General features: G+C 32.3%; 1 protein-coding gene across 6 annotated transcripts in view; it reads right to left on the bottom strand.

Moving 5' to 3' along the window:
* LOC142236755 (uncharacterized) overlaps positions 1-20148 on the bottom strand; it is an 825257-nt gene that overhangs the window by 298818 nt on the left and 506291 nt on the right. For all 6 annotated transcript variants that reach the window (XM_075308030.1, XM_075308025.1, XM_075308026.1 and 3 more), the window contains 2 exons: positions 13390-19221; positions 5813-6058 (listed from right to left, as the gene is read on the bottom strand). In XM_075308030.1, coding sequence (XP_075164145.1) covers positions 5813-6058; positions 13390-19221 — 6078 coding nt within the window. The remainder of the gene's footprint in view (positions 1-5812; positions 6059-13389; positions 19222-20148) is intronic.

The raw sequence follows: 20148 nt of genomic DNA, 5'->3' as shown, positions 1-20148 counted from the left end.
ATCATTGAATTTTATTACCAAAATCAGTGTTCGGTTCGAAATGTGTTTCGCGCTTTACGTCCGATTTATGGTCTACATAAATAAGCTACGTAAATAAGCAAAATTGCCGCATTTGGAGTGAAGAGCAACCAGAAGCCGTTCAAGAACTGCCCATGCATCCCGAAAAATGCACTGTTTGGTGTGGTTTGTACGCTGGTGGAATCATTGGACCGTATTTTTTCAAAGATGCTGTTGGACGCAACGTTACGGTGAATGGCGATCGCTATCGTTCGATGCTAACAAACTTTTTGTTGCCAAAAATGGAAGAACTGAACTTGGTTGACATGTGGTTTCAACAAGATGGCGCTACATGCCACACAGCTCGCGATTCTATGGCCATTTTGAGGGAAAACTTCGGAGAACAATTCATCTCAAGAAATGGACCGGTAAGTTGGCCACCAAGATCATGCGATTTGACGCCTTTAGACTATTTTTTGTGGGGCTACGTCAAGTCTAAAGTCTACAGAAATAAGCCAGCAACTATTCCAGCTTTGGAAGACAACATTTCCGAAGAAATTCGGGCTATTCCGGCCGAAATGCTCGAAAAAGTTGCCCAAAATTGGACTTTCCGAATGGACCACCTAAGACGCAGCCGCGGTCAACATTTAAATGAAATTATCTTCAAAAAGTAAATGTCATGGACCAATCTAACGTTTCAAATAAAGAACCGATGAGATTTTGCAAATTTTATGCGTTTTTTTTTTAAAAAAAAGTTATCAAGCTCTTAACAAATCACCCTTTATATGTATGTGCTATAAAAAATTTGATGTGGCCAACTTTGAGTCAGATCCGTTGATAAATAAGGGACTTGTGGCCAAATTTGGAAAAATCGGACGATACATATATATGGGAGCTATATCTAAATCTGAACCGGTTTCGATGAAATTTGACACTCTTAAAGGGTAGTCAATTGGATTACTTTTTGACAAATTTAACGCCGTTCGGTTTTTCCAAATTCAATAGCTTTCGTCCCTGTGCCAAAAACGCGCCACATACCAAATTTCATCAAAATCGGTTAATAATTGCGACCGGAATCCTGCGAACAACAAATACATGGACGGATCGACGGACACCAAGGGCTAGATCGGAGGTGATTCTGAGTCGATCGGTATATATTTTATTGGGTCTAAAATCAATATTACTGGTAGGCACATTTTTTTATGCAAATCAAAGTTATTATACCCTGACCACTACATGGTTTAGGGTGTAAAAAGTTTGTTGGAAACAAACGGCAACGGGTATAAACAATATGCCTTTATTAGAAAATTTACTAGGTGATCATTTACTACTTCACGAAATACGAGTAGTTAGTTTTCGTAGAGGATATCAAATTGTTTATAAGACTGAAATACATACATATTTTGCAAAATTTCCTTCTGGGAATATATATTGGCTTACCCGGTTGGTCTCATGAAGAGGAACCCATTCACTTACCTAGAAATAAAAGTGAAGAGTGCTTTATTATCATATATATTTAAATGTTTCTGACGATATTTATAAAAAGAAACGAAAGATTTAGTGAACAAACTTAGAATCTGCTTTACTTCTTATGACTATCGGGGCTAATATTGAAAAATACACTTTAAGTTTTAAATGATATAAAACATTGAGTTAAATAATCGGAATAGGCCCGTAAGAAGAGTTTTGAGGCATGGAATTGTAACAAACGAAATTTTCTATTGAACCTAAACAAGTAAATATGGACATAAGTTCGACCGGGTCGAATCTTAAATATCCACCGCTATGTATAATTGTTTTCTTTGAAAACTCTTAGTCGTGTTACTTGAAAATATATAGAATTTTAGGTGGATTTGATGGCAGATACTCTGCCAACCAAACATATATACCAACACATGGAAATCGGTAGACCCAACACATGGGGGCTATACCACAATGTGCATCGATCTACCTTTAAATACCAAAACACCCTTAAATTTTGAATTTCAGGCAAATCGGATAAAAATTCGGATATCTAGACACTCAAGATGTCAAATCGGGAGATCTGGCTATATGGAGGCTATATCAAACCATGGAATGCTGTACACCATAGGCCCCCAGCCTGAACGCACTGAAATTTTCAACTCAAAAATTTCAAATGAAAGCAGTGTTTAAAAAAAATTATACACGGAAAAAGCTCGTTCGGGTTTAAAAATGTTATTTTTACGCTAATACTATAGCATTTTTCCGAGTCAAAGAAGAAAACAATTGAAGCAAGGACAAAATTATGATAAATTTAAATTTGCGATTCTCAAACTCATGTATCCCACATTTTAATTTTTTTTTTGGCCGTTCTTAAAAAATTCAAGATTTTTTACTGTAAATAAAGGCTTTCGTATATATAATAATGTTATTTACCAAGGTAGACCAAAAATTTGTGTTACCATTTCAACTCCTTCAAATTTGTTGGGAGCTTTTATTAGAAATATTTTTATAATTTATATACAATATGGAGACAATTTTTTGTACTTCTATAAAATCTCTAGAATTAAAATTAAAATCGGCTAACATCCTGGGATGAAACACAATGGTAGTTATAAAATATCGGAAATATAAAGCTAGAGCAATTTTAATGCAATTGTACGAAATAATATTTACGATTTATCGAGCGAGAAATACGTATTCGAGATAAAGGAAAATTTAAGTAATATTTAAAATTTTTGCTACAGTGGTTAAATCTCGGCGTTATATGTGGTCAATTGTGGGTTGTGATATATTATTTGGCCTAGTTTATTTAAAACTCGACCGTTTTGTGGAAAGTGTGGTACTACAGTGTGAAATATGACTACGAAATCTGAACCAATTAGATCATAAAGCATACAAAATATATTCTCTGTGGAAACTATCGAGTCAACTGAAGGATATAAATATATATATATATATATATATATATATATATATATATATATATATATATATATATATATATATATATATATATATATATATATATATATATATATATATATATATATATATATATATATATATATATATATATATATATATATATATATATATATATATATATATATATATATATATATATATATATATATATTAAAAAAAATTCAATTAAAAATTTAATTGATTCAACAAATATTTTAATTAAAGTTAATCAAAAATGTGTTTTATTTACTATAAGGAAAATTAGCCCTAGTTCAAAGACATGTGACTTTAACGGAGGGACGCAAATTTACAAAACTTGTGTCCTAAATTTAATGAAAAACAAGTAAGGAAAGTCTAAAGTCGGGCGGACCGACTATATCATACCCTGCACCACTTTGTAGATCTAAATTTTCGATACCATATCACATCCGTCAAATGTGTTGGGGGCTATATATAAAGGTTTGTCCCAAATACATACATTTAAATATCACTCGATTTGGACAGAATTTGATAGACTTTTACAAAATCTATAGACTCAAAATTTAAGTTGGCTAATGCACTAGGGTGGAACACAATTTTAGTAAAAAACAAGTAAGAAAAGTCTAAAGTCGGGCGGGGCCGACTATATTATACCCTTCACCCCTATGTAAGCCAAAATTTGTGTTACCATCTCAACTACTTCACATTTGCTGGAAGCTATATAAAGGAGACAATTTTTTTACTTCTACAAAATCTCTAGAATTAAAATTTAAATCTGCTAACGCTATCCAGTTAGTTGGAGGAAACTTCCATTGAAAATGGGTCTAAAATGTGTAACAGTCTACCATATTTCCCCAACTCTGGTGTACGTATATATGGGAGCTATATATAATTTGAACCGATTTTGACTAAATTTAACATGTATTGTTAGAATGATAATTCTGCTATCTATGCGAAATTTCACGTAAATGGGAGTATAAACTGGCCCCCTTGTCATATGAGTGCAAATCGGACGGAAGATATTTATGGGAGCCATATCTAAATCTGAACCGATTTCAACCAAATTTGGCACAATTACCGATACTACTAAACGTACTCCTTGTGCGAAATTTGAAGCAAATCACGGCAAAACCCTGGATTTTGAGGCCATATAAGTTCAAATCGGACGAAAGATATATATGGGAGCTATATCTAAATCTGAATCGATTTTGACAATATTTGGCACATACAATAGTATCGTTAAAAGTACCGCTTGTGCAAAACTTGAAGTAAGTCAGGACAAAACTCTGGCTTTTGAGACCATATAAGTCCAAATCGGGCGAAAGATATATATGTGAGCTATATCTAAATCTGAACCGATTTTAACAAAATTTGACACACTTAACGATACTATTAAACGTACCCCTTGTGCAAAATTTGAAGCAAATCACGGCAAAACTCTGGCTTTTTTGCCCATATAAGTTCAAATCGGACGAAAGATATATATGTGAGCTATATCTAAATTTGAACCGATTTCAATCAAATTTACCAAGCATTGGTAGAATGTCAATAATACCCTCTGTGCAAAATTTCACGAAGATCGGTAGTAAACTTTGGCCTCTGTGGTCATATGAGTCTAAATCGGACGAAAGATATATATGGGAGCTATATCTAAATCTAAACCGATTTGGCTGATATTTTGCAAGATTTTCGAGATTCATCAAATATTTGGATGTACGGTATTTCAAGAAAATCGGTTGATAAACACGCTAACTATGACCAAATCGGGGATAAATATATATGGCAGCTATATCTAAATCTGAACCGATTTTTTCCAAAACCAATAGAGATTGTCTCTGTCACAAGAAACGGCCCTATGCCAAATTTGAGGACGATCGGACTTAAATTGCGAGCTGTACTTTGTGCACAAAATTACATATACAGACAGACGGACGGGCAGACAGACAGACGGACATCGCTAAATCGACTCAGGATTTAATTCTAAGCCGATCGGTATACTAAAAGATGGGTCTATGACCTCTATTTCTTGGCGTTACATACAAATGCACAAACTTATTATACCCTGTACCACAGTAGTGGTGAAGGGTATAACAATCTTATTTTAACTTAGCAGCTGAAAGCATTTTAAAAGGAAGCCTGCTTTTTAAATTGATATACATATTGTATTATTACATCCAAAGAAAAAATAATTTCTTCAGGGACGAAATTTTAAACAAACAAAATTGTCTTTTGTTATAAAGTATCTTCTTAAATAGCCTATTTTATTTTTTATTTACTTCAAAAGAAAATTTTTTAGCATCAAACGAAAACTTAGTTTGTCTAAAATTTCGTTTCTCAGAAAAGAATACTCTTCTTTCAGTGTATATATATATTTGTGTTAAATTTAATTTTTAAAGTGTATCACTACAAGACCGATTTAGGGGTTTTTTTCTTAAGATTTGGCGGGAAGAATCAAAAATCGCCTGGCAACACCTAGATAGACGGACATTATTAGACCGTCTTAGAATTTCACCATGATCACGAATATTTACACCTTATATAATCGGAAATCGATATTTTGATATCCTACAAACGCAATGGACTACATCCCCTTCCAATGGTGTTGGTATGTACTTTGTTTTCGCCACCTTTATAAATATACACTGGCCGCACACTCAAAGCACATTTGCACGGTAAACTGTTTGCATTGTGTTCTAAAGTTCAAATCAAAGGCCTATACATGAATCCCTTATAGACTTGTGACCACCATTCCACTTGAATATTTCGAGAGAAACGAGGCACCCGGAGCCATCAATTGATGAGCTATCGTTATCATCATCAGCTCCACTATGAACACATGGATGCACACTTGCGTCACGAATTCTGAACATTGATGGACAACACGCATTTACGGTTTAGTCGAACATACCTTCAATGGAGATATATGGTCGAGGCGAAACATTATCAAATGAGCGATTAATAACAGATGTTGATGGAGGAGTCATCTCCGCGGTCGCATGACAATATTCGTCATACAGTTCCTGGAATAGTTGATTGTCTGTGGTCGCTGTTGGCCAATTGGATGTCATCGTTGTCGCCTCATTGTATTTTGCAGAATTACATGATGTATCTGTAGCATCCATATTACACACATCGTTGGTATTTTTCATTATTGCTGGAAATAGATTCAAATGGTAGAGACATGGGGCTCTTGGGTGGGAGACTGGAAATTCTCAGGATTTGAATTTTCTAAATGCATGGCAAATTGTGTCATTGAGATGATGTTTGGCCTTCAGTGGGTCTGTGTAACATATTTGTTTTTTTTTTGTGATTGTGTAGATGAGCTTCATTTACGAAACCAATGTGAGCTTCAGTTACGAAACCAATGTGTTCATTTACAAAATTTACGAAACGATATTCAAAGTTCAATATCAATGTGTTTATTTTCACATCTTTTGGATAACGGGATTCAATTTCTTCGAAAAGGCAAAACGTTTGTTTTTATTGTGGTTTAAATAGAAAATTCGCAGCCGATTAGTCTTTTCTGAGAAACGTGTGGCTTTATAACGCAAATGAAGTTTCTTTGAATCTGTTTGTGTATACCCATAATCTGGTCTATAAATAGAATTGCTTCATTGTGTATGTTGCTTGGGCTCTGACGCATAACCTCTAGTAATTGCTATGTTTGGTGTTGATCACAATAAGAGCTACATGGCCCTCTCCAAGAGGCTCGCCAAGCCAACTCTGGGGGTCGGTTTATGTTGGGGATATGGTCAATTTGCAATACTATCCTACCTACATCAATAAAAACTACTTATAGCAGATTTGAAATCAATATACTGGTAGGAAATACTTCGTTATATTATTTGGCTCAATTTTTTTGTAGCTTGTTTTGTTCGGAAGCTAGCGTGATTTCCACAGACGGACGGACGAAATCAGAATTTACCCACTTTATGGTTTGAATATTTCGATGTGTTACAAACGAAATGGCACCGTTAATATACCCCTAATCTCATGGTGGAGGACATAAAAAAGTTTAACTCGAATATTTACTATGCTTGCGGTACAGGAGCGAAAGTGTTCAGAACGAATTAAATAATATGGAGGAAATACAACTATCAGAAAAAAAAAACTTTAAGTTATTCGTTCTAAAAAGTTGTGATATCTTGTACGTCAACGTTTTTAACAAAACCTCTCTTCTTATCTTCCAAGCTTTTGTTTACAGCGAAAATTATATGGAAAACGATGTTTGTTTGTCTAAAATTTCATTTGAGTGAAAAGAAATATTTTTTGGCGTCTTCTCTCCTAACAAGAAGTGCTGTTCGATTCTAAATTTAGCTAAATGACAAAGTTTCACATCTACTCGGTTGCCACTCGAGCCAAAAATAATCTACTAAAATATATAGAACATTTTACAACGAACTACAAAAAAATTCAAAATTGTATTTCTATAAAAAATTTTGTAAACATTTCTGTGGGGAATTTTATCAAAATGTTTATTCAGAATTTTCTTTCTAAAGAAAATGTTGTCAAAATTCTATTTCCATAGAAAATTTTGTGAAAATTTTATTTCTATAGAAAATTTTGTCAAAATTTTATTTCTATAGAAAATTTTGTCAAAATTTAATTTCTATAGAAAATTTTGTCAAAATTTTATTTCTATAGGAAATTTTGTGAAAATTTTATTTCTATAGATCGTTTTGTCAACATTTTATTTCTATAGAAAATTTTGTGAATATTTTATTTCTATAGAAAATTTTGTCAAAATTTAATTTCTATAGAAAAATTTGTCAAAATATTATTTCTATAGAAAATGTTGTCAACATTTTATTTCTATTGAAAATTTTGTCAAAATTTTATTTTTATAGAAAATTTTGTCAAAATTTTATTTCTATAGGAAATTTCGTCAAACTAAAGGAAAATTTGTGAAGATTTTATTTCTATAGGATATTTTGTCAAAATTTTATTTCTTTAGGAAATTTTGTCAAAATTTGATTTCTTTAGGAAATTTTGTCAAAATTTTATTTCTTTAGGAAATTTAGTCAACATTTTATTTCTATAGAAAATTTTGTAAAATTTTATTTCTATAGGAAATTTTGTCAAACTAAAGGAAAATTTTTCAAGATTTTATTTCTATAGGATATTTTGTCAAACTTTTATTTCTATAAAAAATTTTGTCAAAATTTTATTTCTATAGGATATTTTGCCAAACTTTTATTTCTATAGCAAATTTTGTCAAAATTTGATTTCTATAGGAAATTTTGTCAACATTTTATTTCTAAAGGATATTTTGTCAAAATTTTATTTCTATAGAAAATTTTGTCGAAATTTTATTCTTATAGAAAATTTTGTCACAATTTTATTTTTAAAGGAAATTTTGTCAAAATTTTATTTCTGTAGGAAATTTTGTCAAAATTTTATTTCAACATTTTATTTCTATAGAAAATTTTGTTAAAATTTTATTTCTATAGGAAATTTTGTCAAAATTTTATTTCTAAAGGAAATTTTGACAAGATTTTATTTCTATAGAAAATTTTATCCAAATTTTATTTCTGTAGAAAATTTTGTCCAAATTTTATTTCTATAGAAAATTTTGTCAAAATTTTATTTCTATAGAAAATGTTGTCAAAATTTTATTTCTAAAGGAAATTTTGTCGAAATATTATTTCCAAAGGAAATTTTGTCAAAATTTTATTTATATAGAAAATTTTGTCAAAATTTTATTTCTAAAGGAAATTTTGTCAAAATTTTATTTCTATAGAAAATTTTGTCAACATTTTATTTCTATAGAAAATTTTGTCAGAATTTTATTTCTGTAGAATTTTTTTTTGTCAAAATTTTATTTCTATAGGAAATTTTGTCAAAATTTTATTTCTTTAGGAAATTTTGTCAAAATTTTATTTCAACATTTTATTTCTATAGAAAATTTTGTCAAAATTTTATTTCTATAGAAAATTTTGTCAAAATTTTATTTCTATAGAAAATTTTGTCAAAATTTTATTTCTAAAGGAAATTTTGTCAAAATTTTATTTCTATAGAAAATTTTATCAACATTTTTATTTCTATAGAAAAATTTTTTTAAAATTTTATTTCTGTAGGAAATTTTGTCAAAATTTTATTTCAACATTTTATTTCTATAGGAAATTTTGTCAAAATTTTATTTCCAAAGGAAATTTTGTCAAAATTTTATTTCTATAGAAAATGTTGTCAAAATTTTTATTTCTATAGCAAATTTTTTCAAAATTTTATTTCTGTAGGAAATTTTGTCAAAATTTTATTTCAACATTTTATTTCTATAGAAAATTTTATCCAAATTTTATTCCTATAGAAAATTTTGTCCAAATTTTATTTCTATAGAAAATTTTGTCAAAATTTTATTTCTATAGAAAATGTTGTCAAAATTTTATTTCTAAAGGAAATTTTGTCAAAATTTTATTTCCAAAGGAAATTTTGTCAAAATTTTATTTCTATAGAAAATTTTGTCAAAATTTTATTTCTAAAGGAAATTTTGTCAAAATTTTATTTCTAAAGGAAATTTTGTCAACATTTTCTTTCTATAGAAAATGTTGTCAAAATTTTATTTCTAAAGGAAATTTTGTCAAAATTTTATTTCCAAAGGAAATTTTGTCAAAATTTTATTTCTATAGAAAATTTTGTCAAAATTTTATTTTTATAGAAAATTTTGTCAAAATTTTATTTCTAAAGGAAATTTTGTCAAAATTTTATTTCTATAGAAAATTTTGTCAACATTTTCTTTCTATAGAAAATTTTGTCAAAACTTTATTTCTATAGAAAATTTTATCAAAATTTTTGTTTCTATAGAAAATTTTGTCAAAATTTAATTCTATAGAAAATTTTTTCAAAATTTTATTTCCATATAAAATGTCAAAATTTTATTTTTATAGTAAATTTTGTCAACATTTTATTTCTATAGAAAATTTTGTCCAAATTTTATTTGTATATAAAATTTTGTCGAAATTTTATTTCTATAGAAAATTTGGTCTAAATTTTATTTCTATAGAAAACTTTGTCAAAATTTTATTTTTATATAAAATTTTGTAGAAATTTTATTTCTATATAAAATTTTGTCAAAATTTTATTTCTATAGAAAATTTTGTCAAAATTTAATTTCTATAGAAAATTTTGTCAAAATTTTATTTCTATAGGAAATTTTGTGAAAATTTTATTTCTATAGATCGTTTTGTCAACATTTTATTTCTATAGAAAATTTTGTGAATATTTTATTTCTATAGAAAATTTTGTCAAAATTTAATTTCTATAGAAAAATTTGTCAAAATATTATTTCTATAGAAAATGTTGTCAACATTTTATTTCTATTGAAAATTTTGTCAAAATTTTATTTTTATAGAAAATTTTGTCAAAATTTTATTTCTATAGGAAATTTCGTCAAACTAAAGGAAAATTTGTGAAGATTTTATTTCTATAGGATATTTTGTCAAAATTTTATTTCTTTAGGAAATTTTGTCAAAATTTGATTTCTTTAGGAAATTTTGTCAAAATTTTATTTCTTTAGGAAATTTAGTCAACATTTTATTTCTATAGAAAATTTTGTAAAATTTTATTTCTATAGGAAATTTTGTCAAACTAATGGAAAATTTTTCAAGATTTTATTTCTATAGGATATTTTGTCAAACTTTTATTTCTATAAAAAATTTTGTCAAAATTTTATTTCTATAGGATATTTTGCCAAACTTTTATTTCTATAGCAAATTTTGTCAAAATTTGATTTCTATAGGAAATTTTGTCAACATTTTATTTCTAAAGGATATTTTGTCAAAATTTTATTTCTATAGAAAATTTTGTCGAAATTTTATTCTTATAGAAAATTTTGTCACAATTTTATTTTTAAAGGAAATTTTGTCAAAATTTTATTTCTGTAGGAAATTTTGTCAAAATTTTATTTCAACATTTTATTTCTATAGAAAATTTTGTTAAAATTTTATTTCTATAGGAAATTTTGTCAAAATTTTATTTCTAAAGGAAATTTTGACAAGATTTTATTTCTATAGAAAATTTTATCCAAATTTTATTTCTGTAGAAAATTTTGTCCAAATTTTATTTCTATAGAAAATTTTGTCAAAATTTTATTTCTATAGAAAATGTTGTCAAAATTTTATTTCTAAAGGAAATTTTGTCGAAATATTATTTCCAAAGGAAATTTTGTCAAAATTTTATTTATATAGAAAATTTTGTCAAAATTTTATTTCTAAAGGAAATTTTGTCAAAATTTTATTTCTATAGAAAATTTTGTCAACATTTTATTTCTATAGAAAATTTTGTCAGAATTTTATTTCTGTAGAATTTTTTTTTGTCAAAATTTTATTTCTATAGGAAATTTTGTCAAAATTTTATTTCTTTAGGAAATTTTGTCAAAATTTTATTTCAACATTTTATTTCTATAGAAAATTTTGTCAAAATTTTATTTCTATAGAAAATTTTGTCAAAATTTTATTTCTATAGAAAATTTTGTCAAAATTTTATTTCTAAAGGAAATTTTGTCAAAATTTTATTTCTATAGAAAATTTTATCAACATTTTTATTTCTATAGAAAAATTTTTTTAAAATTTTATTTCTGTAGGAAATTTTGTCAAAATTTTATTTCAACATTTTATTTCTATAGGAAATTTTGTCAAAATTTTATTTCCAAAGGAAATTTTGTCAAAATTTTATTTCTATAGAAAATGTTGTCAAAATTTTTATTTCTATAGAAAATTTTTTCAAAATTTTATTTCTGTAGGAAATTTTGTCAAAATTTTATTTCAACATTTTATTTCTATAGAAAATTTTATCCAAATTTTATTCCTATAGAAAATTTTGTCCAAATTTTATTTCTATAGAAAATTTTGTCAAAATTTTATTTCTATAGAAAATGTTGTCAAAATTTTATTTCTAAAGGAAATTTTGTCAAAATTTTATTTCCAAAGGAAATTTTGTCAAAATTTTATTTCTATAGAAAATTTTGTCAAAATTTTATTTCTAAAGGAAATTTTGTCAAAATTTTATTTCTAAAGGAAATTTTGTCAACATTTTCTTTCTATAGAAAATGTTGTCAAAATTTTATTTCTAAAGGAAATTTTGTCAAAATTTTATTTCCAAAGGAAATTTTGTCAAAATTTTATTTCTATAGAAAATTTTGTCAAAATTTTATTTTTATAGAAAATTTTGTCAAAATTTTATTTCTAAAGGAAATTTTGTCAAAATTTTATTTCTATAGAAAATTTTGTCAACATTTTCTTTCTATAGAAAATTTTGTCAAAACTTTATTTCTATAGAAAATTTTATCAAAATTTTTGTTTCTATAGAAAATTTTGTCAAAATTTAATTCTATAGAAAATTTTTTCAAAATTTTATTTCCATATAAAATGTCAAAATTTTATTTTTATAGTAAATTTTGTCAACATTTTATTTCTATAGAAAATTTTGTCCAAATTTTATTTGTATATAAAATTTTGTCGAAATTTTATTTCTATAGAAAATTTGGTCTAAATTTTATTTCTATAGAAAATTTTGTCCAAATTTTATTTCAATAGAAAATTTTGTCCAAATGTTATTTCTATAGAAAACTTTGTCAAAATTTTATTTTTATATAAAATTTTGTAGAAATTTTATTTCTATATAAAATTTTGTCAACATTTTATTTCTATACAAAGTTTATGATGTACCTCTTAATTGGAAAATTTATCAAACCATCAAGAATTCTATCAATACAACGAACAGTAAAATATCTACCCTTTTTGGTAGAATTGTGGCACATCGGTCCACAATTATGTTATATATAGCCCCCATATAAACCGATTCATAGATTTCATTTCCGGAGCCTCCTGAAGGAGCAACTTTCATACGATCCTGTTGAAATTTGTTATGTGATGTTGATATATGACCTTTAACAATATTGGCTCATATAAAATTGGCCATTTTTTGTCTAACATAAACTCCATACAGACTAAAATACTATTTAGAAAACAATGTTATGATGTTTTAAGATATCTTATCATCGCCAACTTTTCCACAACCCAAGTAATTCGATTGTGGACAGACTTCACAAGCAATCCCTGGTTGAGATTCGGCCTGGCCCGAACTGTCAACTGAAAATACTTCTTATTTATTGCCTGCCTGTGAGGTTAATATAAAGCCTATTTCTAGAAGAACTTCTAATAGTCGAAATTAAAACCAATCGATCGAGGTATCGACTTTGTGAAATGCGAAAATCCTTTCCGTAGGAAAAAAACAACATTGAAATTTCGATTTTGTGGTTCTCAGGGCTTTGGGTGTCAATGTATATCTGTCCTCATCTGTGCTGTATCATGGGTTTACTTCGACTGTTTACTTTGTTATGCATGTCACGTATGCCATGTTATGATGTGGCATCCATTGCATTGATGGTATGGTCGTTAGCGTTGCCATTTTGGTGTCTTAGCGTGATGAGTATTGGAAAGTGGATCAGAGTGCGTGCTTGCATGGTGGAATGGTAGTATTGACGGATACCTGTCTCTTTGGTTATATCATTGGTATTAATATGTTGCAATTCATATGATGTAACATCATCGTCTTCGTCATCACCGTCGCAGTCTGCAACGTCAGCGTCAGCATCATCAAAATTAACTTGAGCATTTGTATCGAAATGGGGATTTTTTGTATCAGCTTCTGAATTAGTTTGAGTTTTGGCTGGCGTATCAATAACAATGGCATGGTTAAGTACAGAGGCCGGAGGAGTGATTGCGGTTTGCACTAACAAGCCCACATTGTGACCTTCAACCTGTGGCACATATGTCATTTTCGATGGTTTGTTGTGGCAACTTGTTTTGTTTATTTTCTTGTGGCCACGTGCTGGTGAGGGTGTACGAGCTCTATTACTGGACCAGGTGTCATGCTGTAGTACATTTAAACCAAATGGTGAAGCTGATCTGGAGGGCACGTGAGGTTCAATTAAGGCTGAAGGATATTTGCGTATGGGCGAAAAATTATCTGATGTAGCACAATCCTCAAACTCTGGTGGTGGGGGTAGAGGTAGTTGAGATAAAGGACAAACTACAGCATTCAAGCCAAAGGGGGAGTTGGATCTTGTTGGCGGAAGTGGTTCGACAAGTGGAGCAGGATATTTTCGTAGGGGTTCTTCCATTTCATCAGAGTACGTTGGTGATGCTCTTGTCGAGTATGTTATGGACTTTTTATTTCTATCTATTCGACGTGTTGGGGATATGGATACACTACGTTGCTTAGCAGAATATGTAGGAATTGGTAGAGGCGGTGGAGGAGGAGGTAATGGAACCACTACTGAATTTAAACCAAATGGTGAATTGGACCTTGTGGGTGTGGGAGGTTCTACTAACGGGGCCGGGTATTTACGTAGAGGTTCGCATGTTTCTTCATTCAGGCCAGGTGATGTTCTCTTCGAAGATGTTTTTGTCGTTTTATTGCTGCCAATCGCTGGTGTTGGGGAAATTGACACACTACGCTGGCGAGAAGAGTCATTTAAGTCAACAGAATTTAAATGTTCTCCTTTGGTTGCTGCCGAAGGTGCAACTAATGCTTTGGGGCATTTCCGAATGGCCTGTGACTCTGATGTTGGGTTTGGTGTTAGACAACGGTTATCTTGGGGTGAGGATGCTCTTTGTCTAACACATTCTGTTATATTTGCCGCAACAGCATTTAGACCGAATGGTGAGGAAGCACGTTTGGGTATGTGTGGCTCAATTAGAGAAGCAGGATATCTTCTCGTGTGTTTCTCTCCATTAGCAGGGAGTGGTGGTGGCGGAGGAGGAGGCGGCGTCATAGATTGAGTTCTTGCACTATGCGGTTTACTTTGTGTGCGTGATGATTTTGAAGGCACCGTTGATTGCATTTCAACGTGGCCACTTCTGCACTTCTCCATGTCAGCCGTTGTCACTTTGTCAATAACATCTCCGTTCGGACTTTTCACATTGCCTTTCATTAGTTGCAGTTCACCAATACCGGTCATTTTGTTCGTGGAATCTATGGCTTGTGCAGTTGCCTCAGCAATTTTGCCACTTGCCATCTTTTGCCTTATAGGTGGTTGACCACCTTCACTTACTTCCTCCCAAGAGATTTGACGTTCCATTACATAAGGACTAGGAAGCTCATACGATGACTTGAATATATCACCACCAGAAGATGACTCCTCTTCCTCCTCATCTTTCTTTGGATGGTGACACTGGTTCAGCTGCTTGTCAATCACCAATGGTTTTTTACTCTCTAGATTCTGACTGCCTTTTGGCTGAGAACGGTGGCCGGTTTGAGCCTTGGAGTTCATTACTTGTTTGTCATATTTAGAAAATTGCTTATCAGCCATAATACCTCGAGAATTTTTAATAACCAATTTCAGATGAGATTCATTACGTCTACCACCTCCTGAACTACGACGTGAATGCAATGACGCCGATTGTAAGGCTTGATTGGGCCCATTGCATTGTTGATCTAAGGTGGCATTCTTTGCCATCTTGTTTGGATTTTGGTTAGAGGCTGTTTTTTTCTTATTTTGCCCTGTGGTTGGTGATGATGATGATGGTGCAGTTTGATTTAAATTAGATTTCGGGTTGTTCGCTTCGTCAGCGCCACATTTGTTGTCCCTGTTGTTGACTTTGTGTCTATGGTCCTCGATGGTGCTGGTGGTGCTGCTGTTGCACTTATCAAGTGTGTCAATTACTTGGCCGACAAGTTGTTCTTGCTGATGATGGGCAGTTATGAAATCGGCAACAACGGTTTTTCCCACAATTTTGGGACGATCGGCGTTTCTTATTTGGCTGGGGGTTATGGGTTTAGCGTTAGATGAATTTAGAAGTTCATAGTTGGCTACAACATCTGGTATACTCGTTGGTTTTGGCTGGGACTCTGGTTGACCATGAGAATTGCGGTGACTTGGTGACCATTTGGCCTGAGATTGCTTCTCATTATGCTTTTCCTTTCTGGGCTCCTTGGCAACCGTTTTGACATCCTTTTCTTCTTTCCCATCATCTTCAGCGGTTATATACGATACGCTTTGAACCGATGGTCGTGTCTCAAACTTTATTTCCAAAGGCTGAATTTGCCTAAGATTGTCCATAAGTGGTTGCAGGCTCTTGTGGTTGGCTATAATATCCGCTTCATCGTATTCCTTTAAATGTTCCGTCAACTTATTTAGATCCATTAAGACCTTATCCACAATGGCGGTATTCTCTTGACCATTTTGTGATGACGATGTTGATGGTGGCATACCAATGCTATTAATAATAGCGGTTTCTCCAGTCATGTTGTTGATGTTCTTGGTTTCAATTGGCGATGTGGCTTTCGATTGCATTGCACTTTGATCTTGATTGGATAGTGGCTGTGGTTGCAGCTCATGTTGTTGTTGCACATCCTGCATGATGTGTGAAATTTTCCTTAGAATCTCCTGTAATGGTGTCTCATTTGATTGCCACGAATGCAAGTTATGAGTTTCCATCATTTTCATGGTATTATTGGCGAATGCTTCAGCTGGTGTTGGGGCGCTAATATCAACGCTTGTATGTGCGGCGGTTCCCCCCAGTAGGGAATACTTTAATGCTGTCTTAGCATTTTCAATATATGCATCAATTTGCCTTAGGTGTTCTGATATGGATTTTTGTATGTGCTCATATTTGGCCGTTAGGTTGGCAATCTCATTTTCATGCTGATTTCTTTCAATTGCTTCCGCTTCAATATCGTTTTTAATTCCAGCCTCAATTCGATGAGAAGCCGATGCTGGTGGCCCAGGGACTGGCAATGATTTTTGTTGATCTTCCGAATGGTGTTGGGGATTTTCTTGGTGTTTTCGCTCCTGTTGTATTTGGCTTTTGCTTTGGTTGGCTCGTTGTGAAGATTGAATTTCTTCTATGCTTATACGGGCTAGGGGCATACCATTAGTGGGATCATAGGGACCATATAGGTATTCACCATCTGTGTAATAAATACCTTTTTGGGTTTTATCACTTTCGGTAGGTGGTGATGTTGGTAGTGGTTGGCTTGTTTGGCTGGCATTGTTCCCTGATGTGGAACTGTTGCTCACATCTGCATGGTCCTCGGAGGGGATTGTGGAGTTGACAGTATTATCTTCACCAACTGTTCCAGGGCCCGCGGTGGCAGTAGTAGATGCATTTGTATATATGACCCCTTGGGGGGTTGTTAGTGGAGATGACGATGATGACGATGATGGTGCTTTGGTTGGCATCACTGAAGCATCATCTGACGCTTTAGCCCCACTAGTATCATTGGTGGTGGTGGTGCTGCTGCCGTTGCTGCTATTATTTAACTGCGATTTACGTTTAGTGTTGACACTTGTTTGACGTGTAAGTTGTATGCCATTGGGTGTGCTTGGCAAGCGTGTTACATATGTTTCTGGCTCTTGTGTGCTACCGGAGGCTTTATAGCCATTTGCCTGCTGTTTCATATGGCTTGGTGATTTTGATATCTGTTCTTGCTCTTTTTGTTGTTTTATGGCTTCTGGTGAAGATTTCATAGATTCTGGTTTAAATCTTGGCCTTAAATCTTCATTTAAATTTGAATGGTTGGCTGCCTCCCATGACTCATTGCTAGCCATATCTTGGCAAATTTCTTTTTCATTTTGCTGCTGCTGCTGCTGATTTTGTATATTGGCCTTTAGCTGGCCACTTTCCATCCATTGTTGTATGGTCTCTTCGGAGGGGGAAGGCACAATGGTTATTGCTGCCGGTATATAAGCCACGGTATTGTCTTGTAAATCTATTGACCGTAAGTATATGCAAGCATCATCGTACATTTGTGACTCTTTTGAGGATTTAGAGGACAAAAGTTGTTCGCTATTGTTGGTTTTAGGAGGTGATTCCAGAGAAATGGGTATTAGGTGAGTTTGATGAGTCTCACCGTCTTTTTGTGGAGACTTATGATGGCCCTTTGTCATGAGGCGAGTTTCTGATGTTGGAGGTTTCGGTAATGGTATGTTTTCCAAGCCATCTTCCGTCTTAACTACTGGTAGGGGATGATGTAAGGATTTCACCTGTGTTTCATGCTCTTCGGCATCAGCATCATAGCATATCTTAATCTCAGTGGCCATTTTTATGGAACGCCTTTGTAATTTTGGTGACTTAGGTTCTACTGAATCTGCTGTTGCATTGCGGGGTTTTTGCGGAGGTAACTGACGTTTCATATGTTTGCTGGTATCACGACCTCTTTCCAAGGAATAGGATTGACGTTTGGGGTGATGATGGTGAAGATGGTTTGCGGCATTGTAGGGTTGTTGCTGCCGCTGTGAATTAATCGGTTTCGTAGTTTGCGAGGCCGAATGGAGATTCTCATAGCTAAACCATTTCTTGCAAGAGGTAAGCTGTTCATAGAATTGCCTTTTGGGTTCCACAAGGCCGATATCTTCATCTGCTGCTTTGGTCTCAGGATGAGAAAACCCTTTGGCTTTGGGTAGATTAGTGGCTTGATAGGTGGTGTCATCTTCACTAGCCTGCTCTTCTTTGCCTCCCATCTCTCCCAAATGGGCTTGTTCTCTTTGTTCAAGAATGTGTTTTGTAGATGCCTCCTTGCTATTGAGTTTGTTATCATTTTCCGAAATTTCTGGTGTATTTGGTTTTACATTTCGCATTGGTTCCTCCTTACCTTTATTGATTAATTCTCCTTCTGTAGGATTTGAATTTTTAGTGACATTGGCTTTGCCCGACTCATTGTGAGATTGTGTGCCTTCATGCGGATGTTTTGCCCCATTTTTATTTTCTTGATTACTTGTCTTTGTATTCTCCTTTACGGAACTTCCTACATTAGAACATCTCTGTGATTGTGTTTGATGATGCTGCTTCTGGTGATGTTGTTGTTGTTGGCGTTGTCGTTGCAATCTCATCTCTACGGCTGTGGGTTCAATTATCCTTGTGGGACTATTGAACTTCTCTCGTATCACATCAATGCCATGCCGTTTGCACACTCTATCGTCAAATTGTAACGCATTGTCCGTGGATGTACTTCTTACATGGTGCTCCCATTGCTTTTTGCCCCTAGATGGGTGACAGGATATTGGTCCATCATCAAGCCCTTTGTCTATATCACCAGCGTCGTCCGTAGATGCTATGTTAGCGGTTGGTGTTTCCGGTGGCCAGCTGTGCTCACGTTTATGTAAATTTCTCCGTGTTGCCAGGCGATTTATCTTCAGAACCGTATCACGGTCAATTGTGATGTCGTGTTGATGGCTCAAGTACTGCGTTTTGATTTGTTCCAGCTGTTGGTGATGTAATGGTGTATGGGGCCTTTCCTCAAAACGTTGTCTGGAGCGAGATTTTCTCTCGTTGGTCTTTTTGTTCGTAGCCAGACTTGATGTAAACATTTCAAATGCTGTATGTGTATGTCATTGTTTAGAGTGTAGATGTCATTTTGAGTTTTTTTTGTTTTGCCATAGCAATTTGTCATTCAAGATGAAGGACACACACACAGACAATCACAAACACATCGACAAGGTAAGAGATAAGGATAGAAGGTACGGCAGTGGAAACGGAAATAGTAGCTTATAGGTAAATCATTGGTATTTCACTAACTGTATTCTAGTGGCTTCTTAGAGCTAAAGTATGAGAGACATTTACACACACCAACACACACTCACATGTAATGAGGGCACAAACATTCTCTGTCGTTTGTTTTTTAGTTTATTATACACATTTTTAGGGATTAAATTTTATGGCCACGTTGGGAGAATTTCTTATAGATTAATTTACAACAATATATATTTCATTTTAATAGGTAAATTTGTTATTCGCACATATACCTGTACATATTTCCGGTTTGTTGTCTCTGTATCCCTAGGTGAAATGCAAGATATTGTCATAGAGATAGAAAATGTTGGACAATCTTTTTGTCTTTCTATAGTAATTAGAGAGTAATTTATCTCCAACATTTTATAAGCTTTGCCAATTTAGCTATTTTCCCTCTAAAACTGGCTTTTTTGAAGTCGTTTATCGAACAAAAAAATACATTTAGCTTTTAGCTTTTTTCTGGCTTTTTTCGTGATTTGTAGCTTTTTTGATTTTCGACATGTTCCTATTGAAATATGGAAAAATGGCGTTTTTATCTAACCCTTGCTGCCAGAATAAAGTTTTTCATATATTTCAAAGCTCACACGCACAGAAAAACCATGTTTGGACATGGCTGCCGCATCCATTTAATGCTTATCTAGAGCATGTAATTACCGCGAAAACCATGTATTTTGTCTTTGTATGTTAAAAATAGTTTTCGAGCGGAGCAAAATGTATGGTGGCAATAAGCATT

Source organism: Haematobia irritans, chromosome 4, assembly GCF_050003625.1.
Source record: "Haematobia irritans isolate KBUSLIRL chromosome 4, ASM5000362v1, whole genome shotgun sequence".
NCBI classification, from domain to species: Eukaryota; Metazoa; Arthropoda; class Insecta; order Diptera; family Muscidae; genus Haematobia; species Haematobia irritans.
This window is presented reverse-complemented; position numbering and strand designations above follow the sequence as displayed.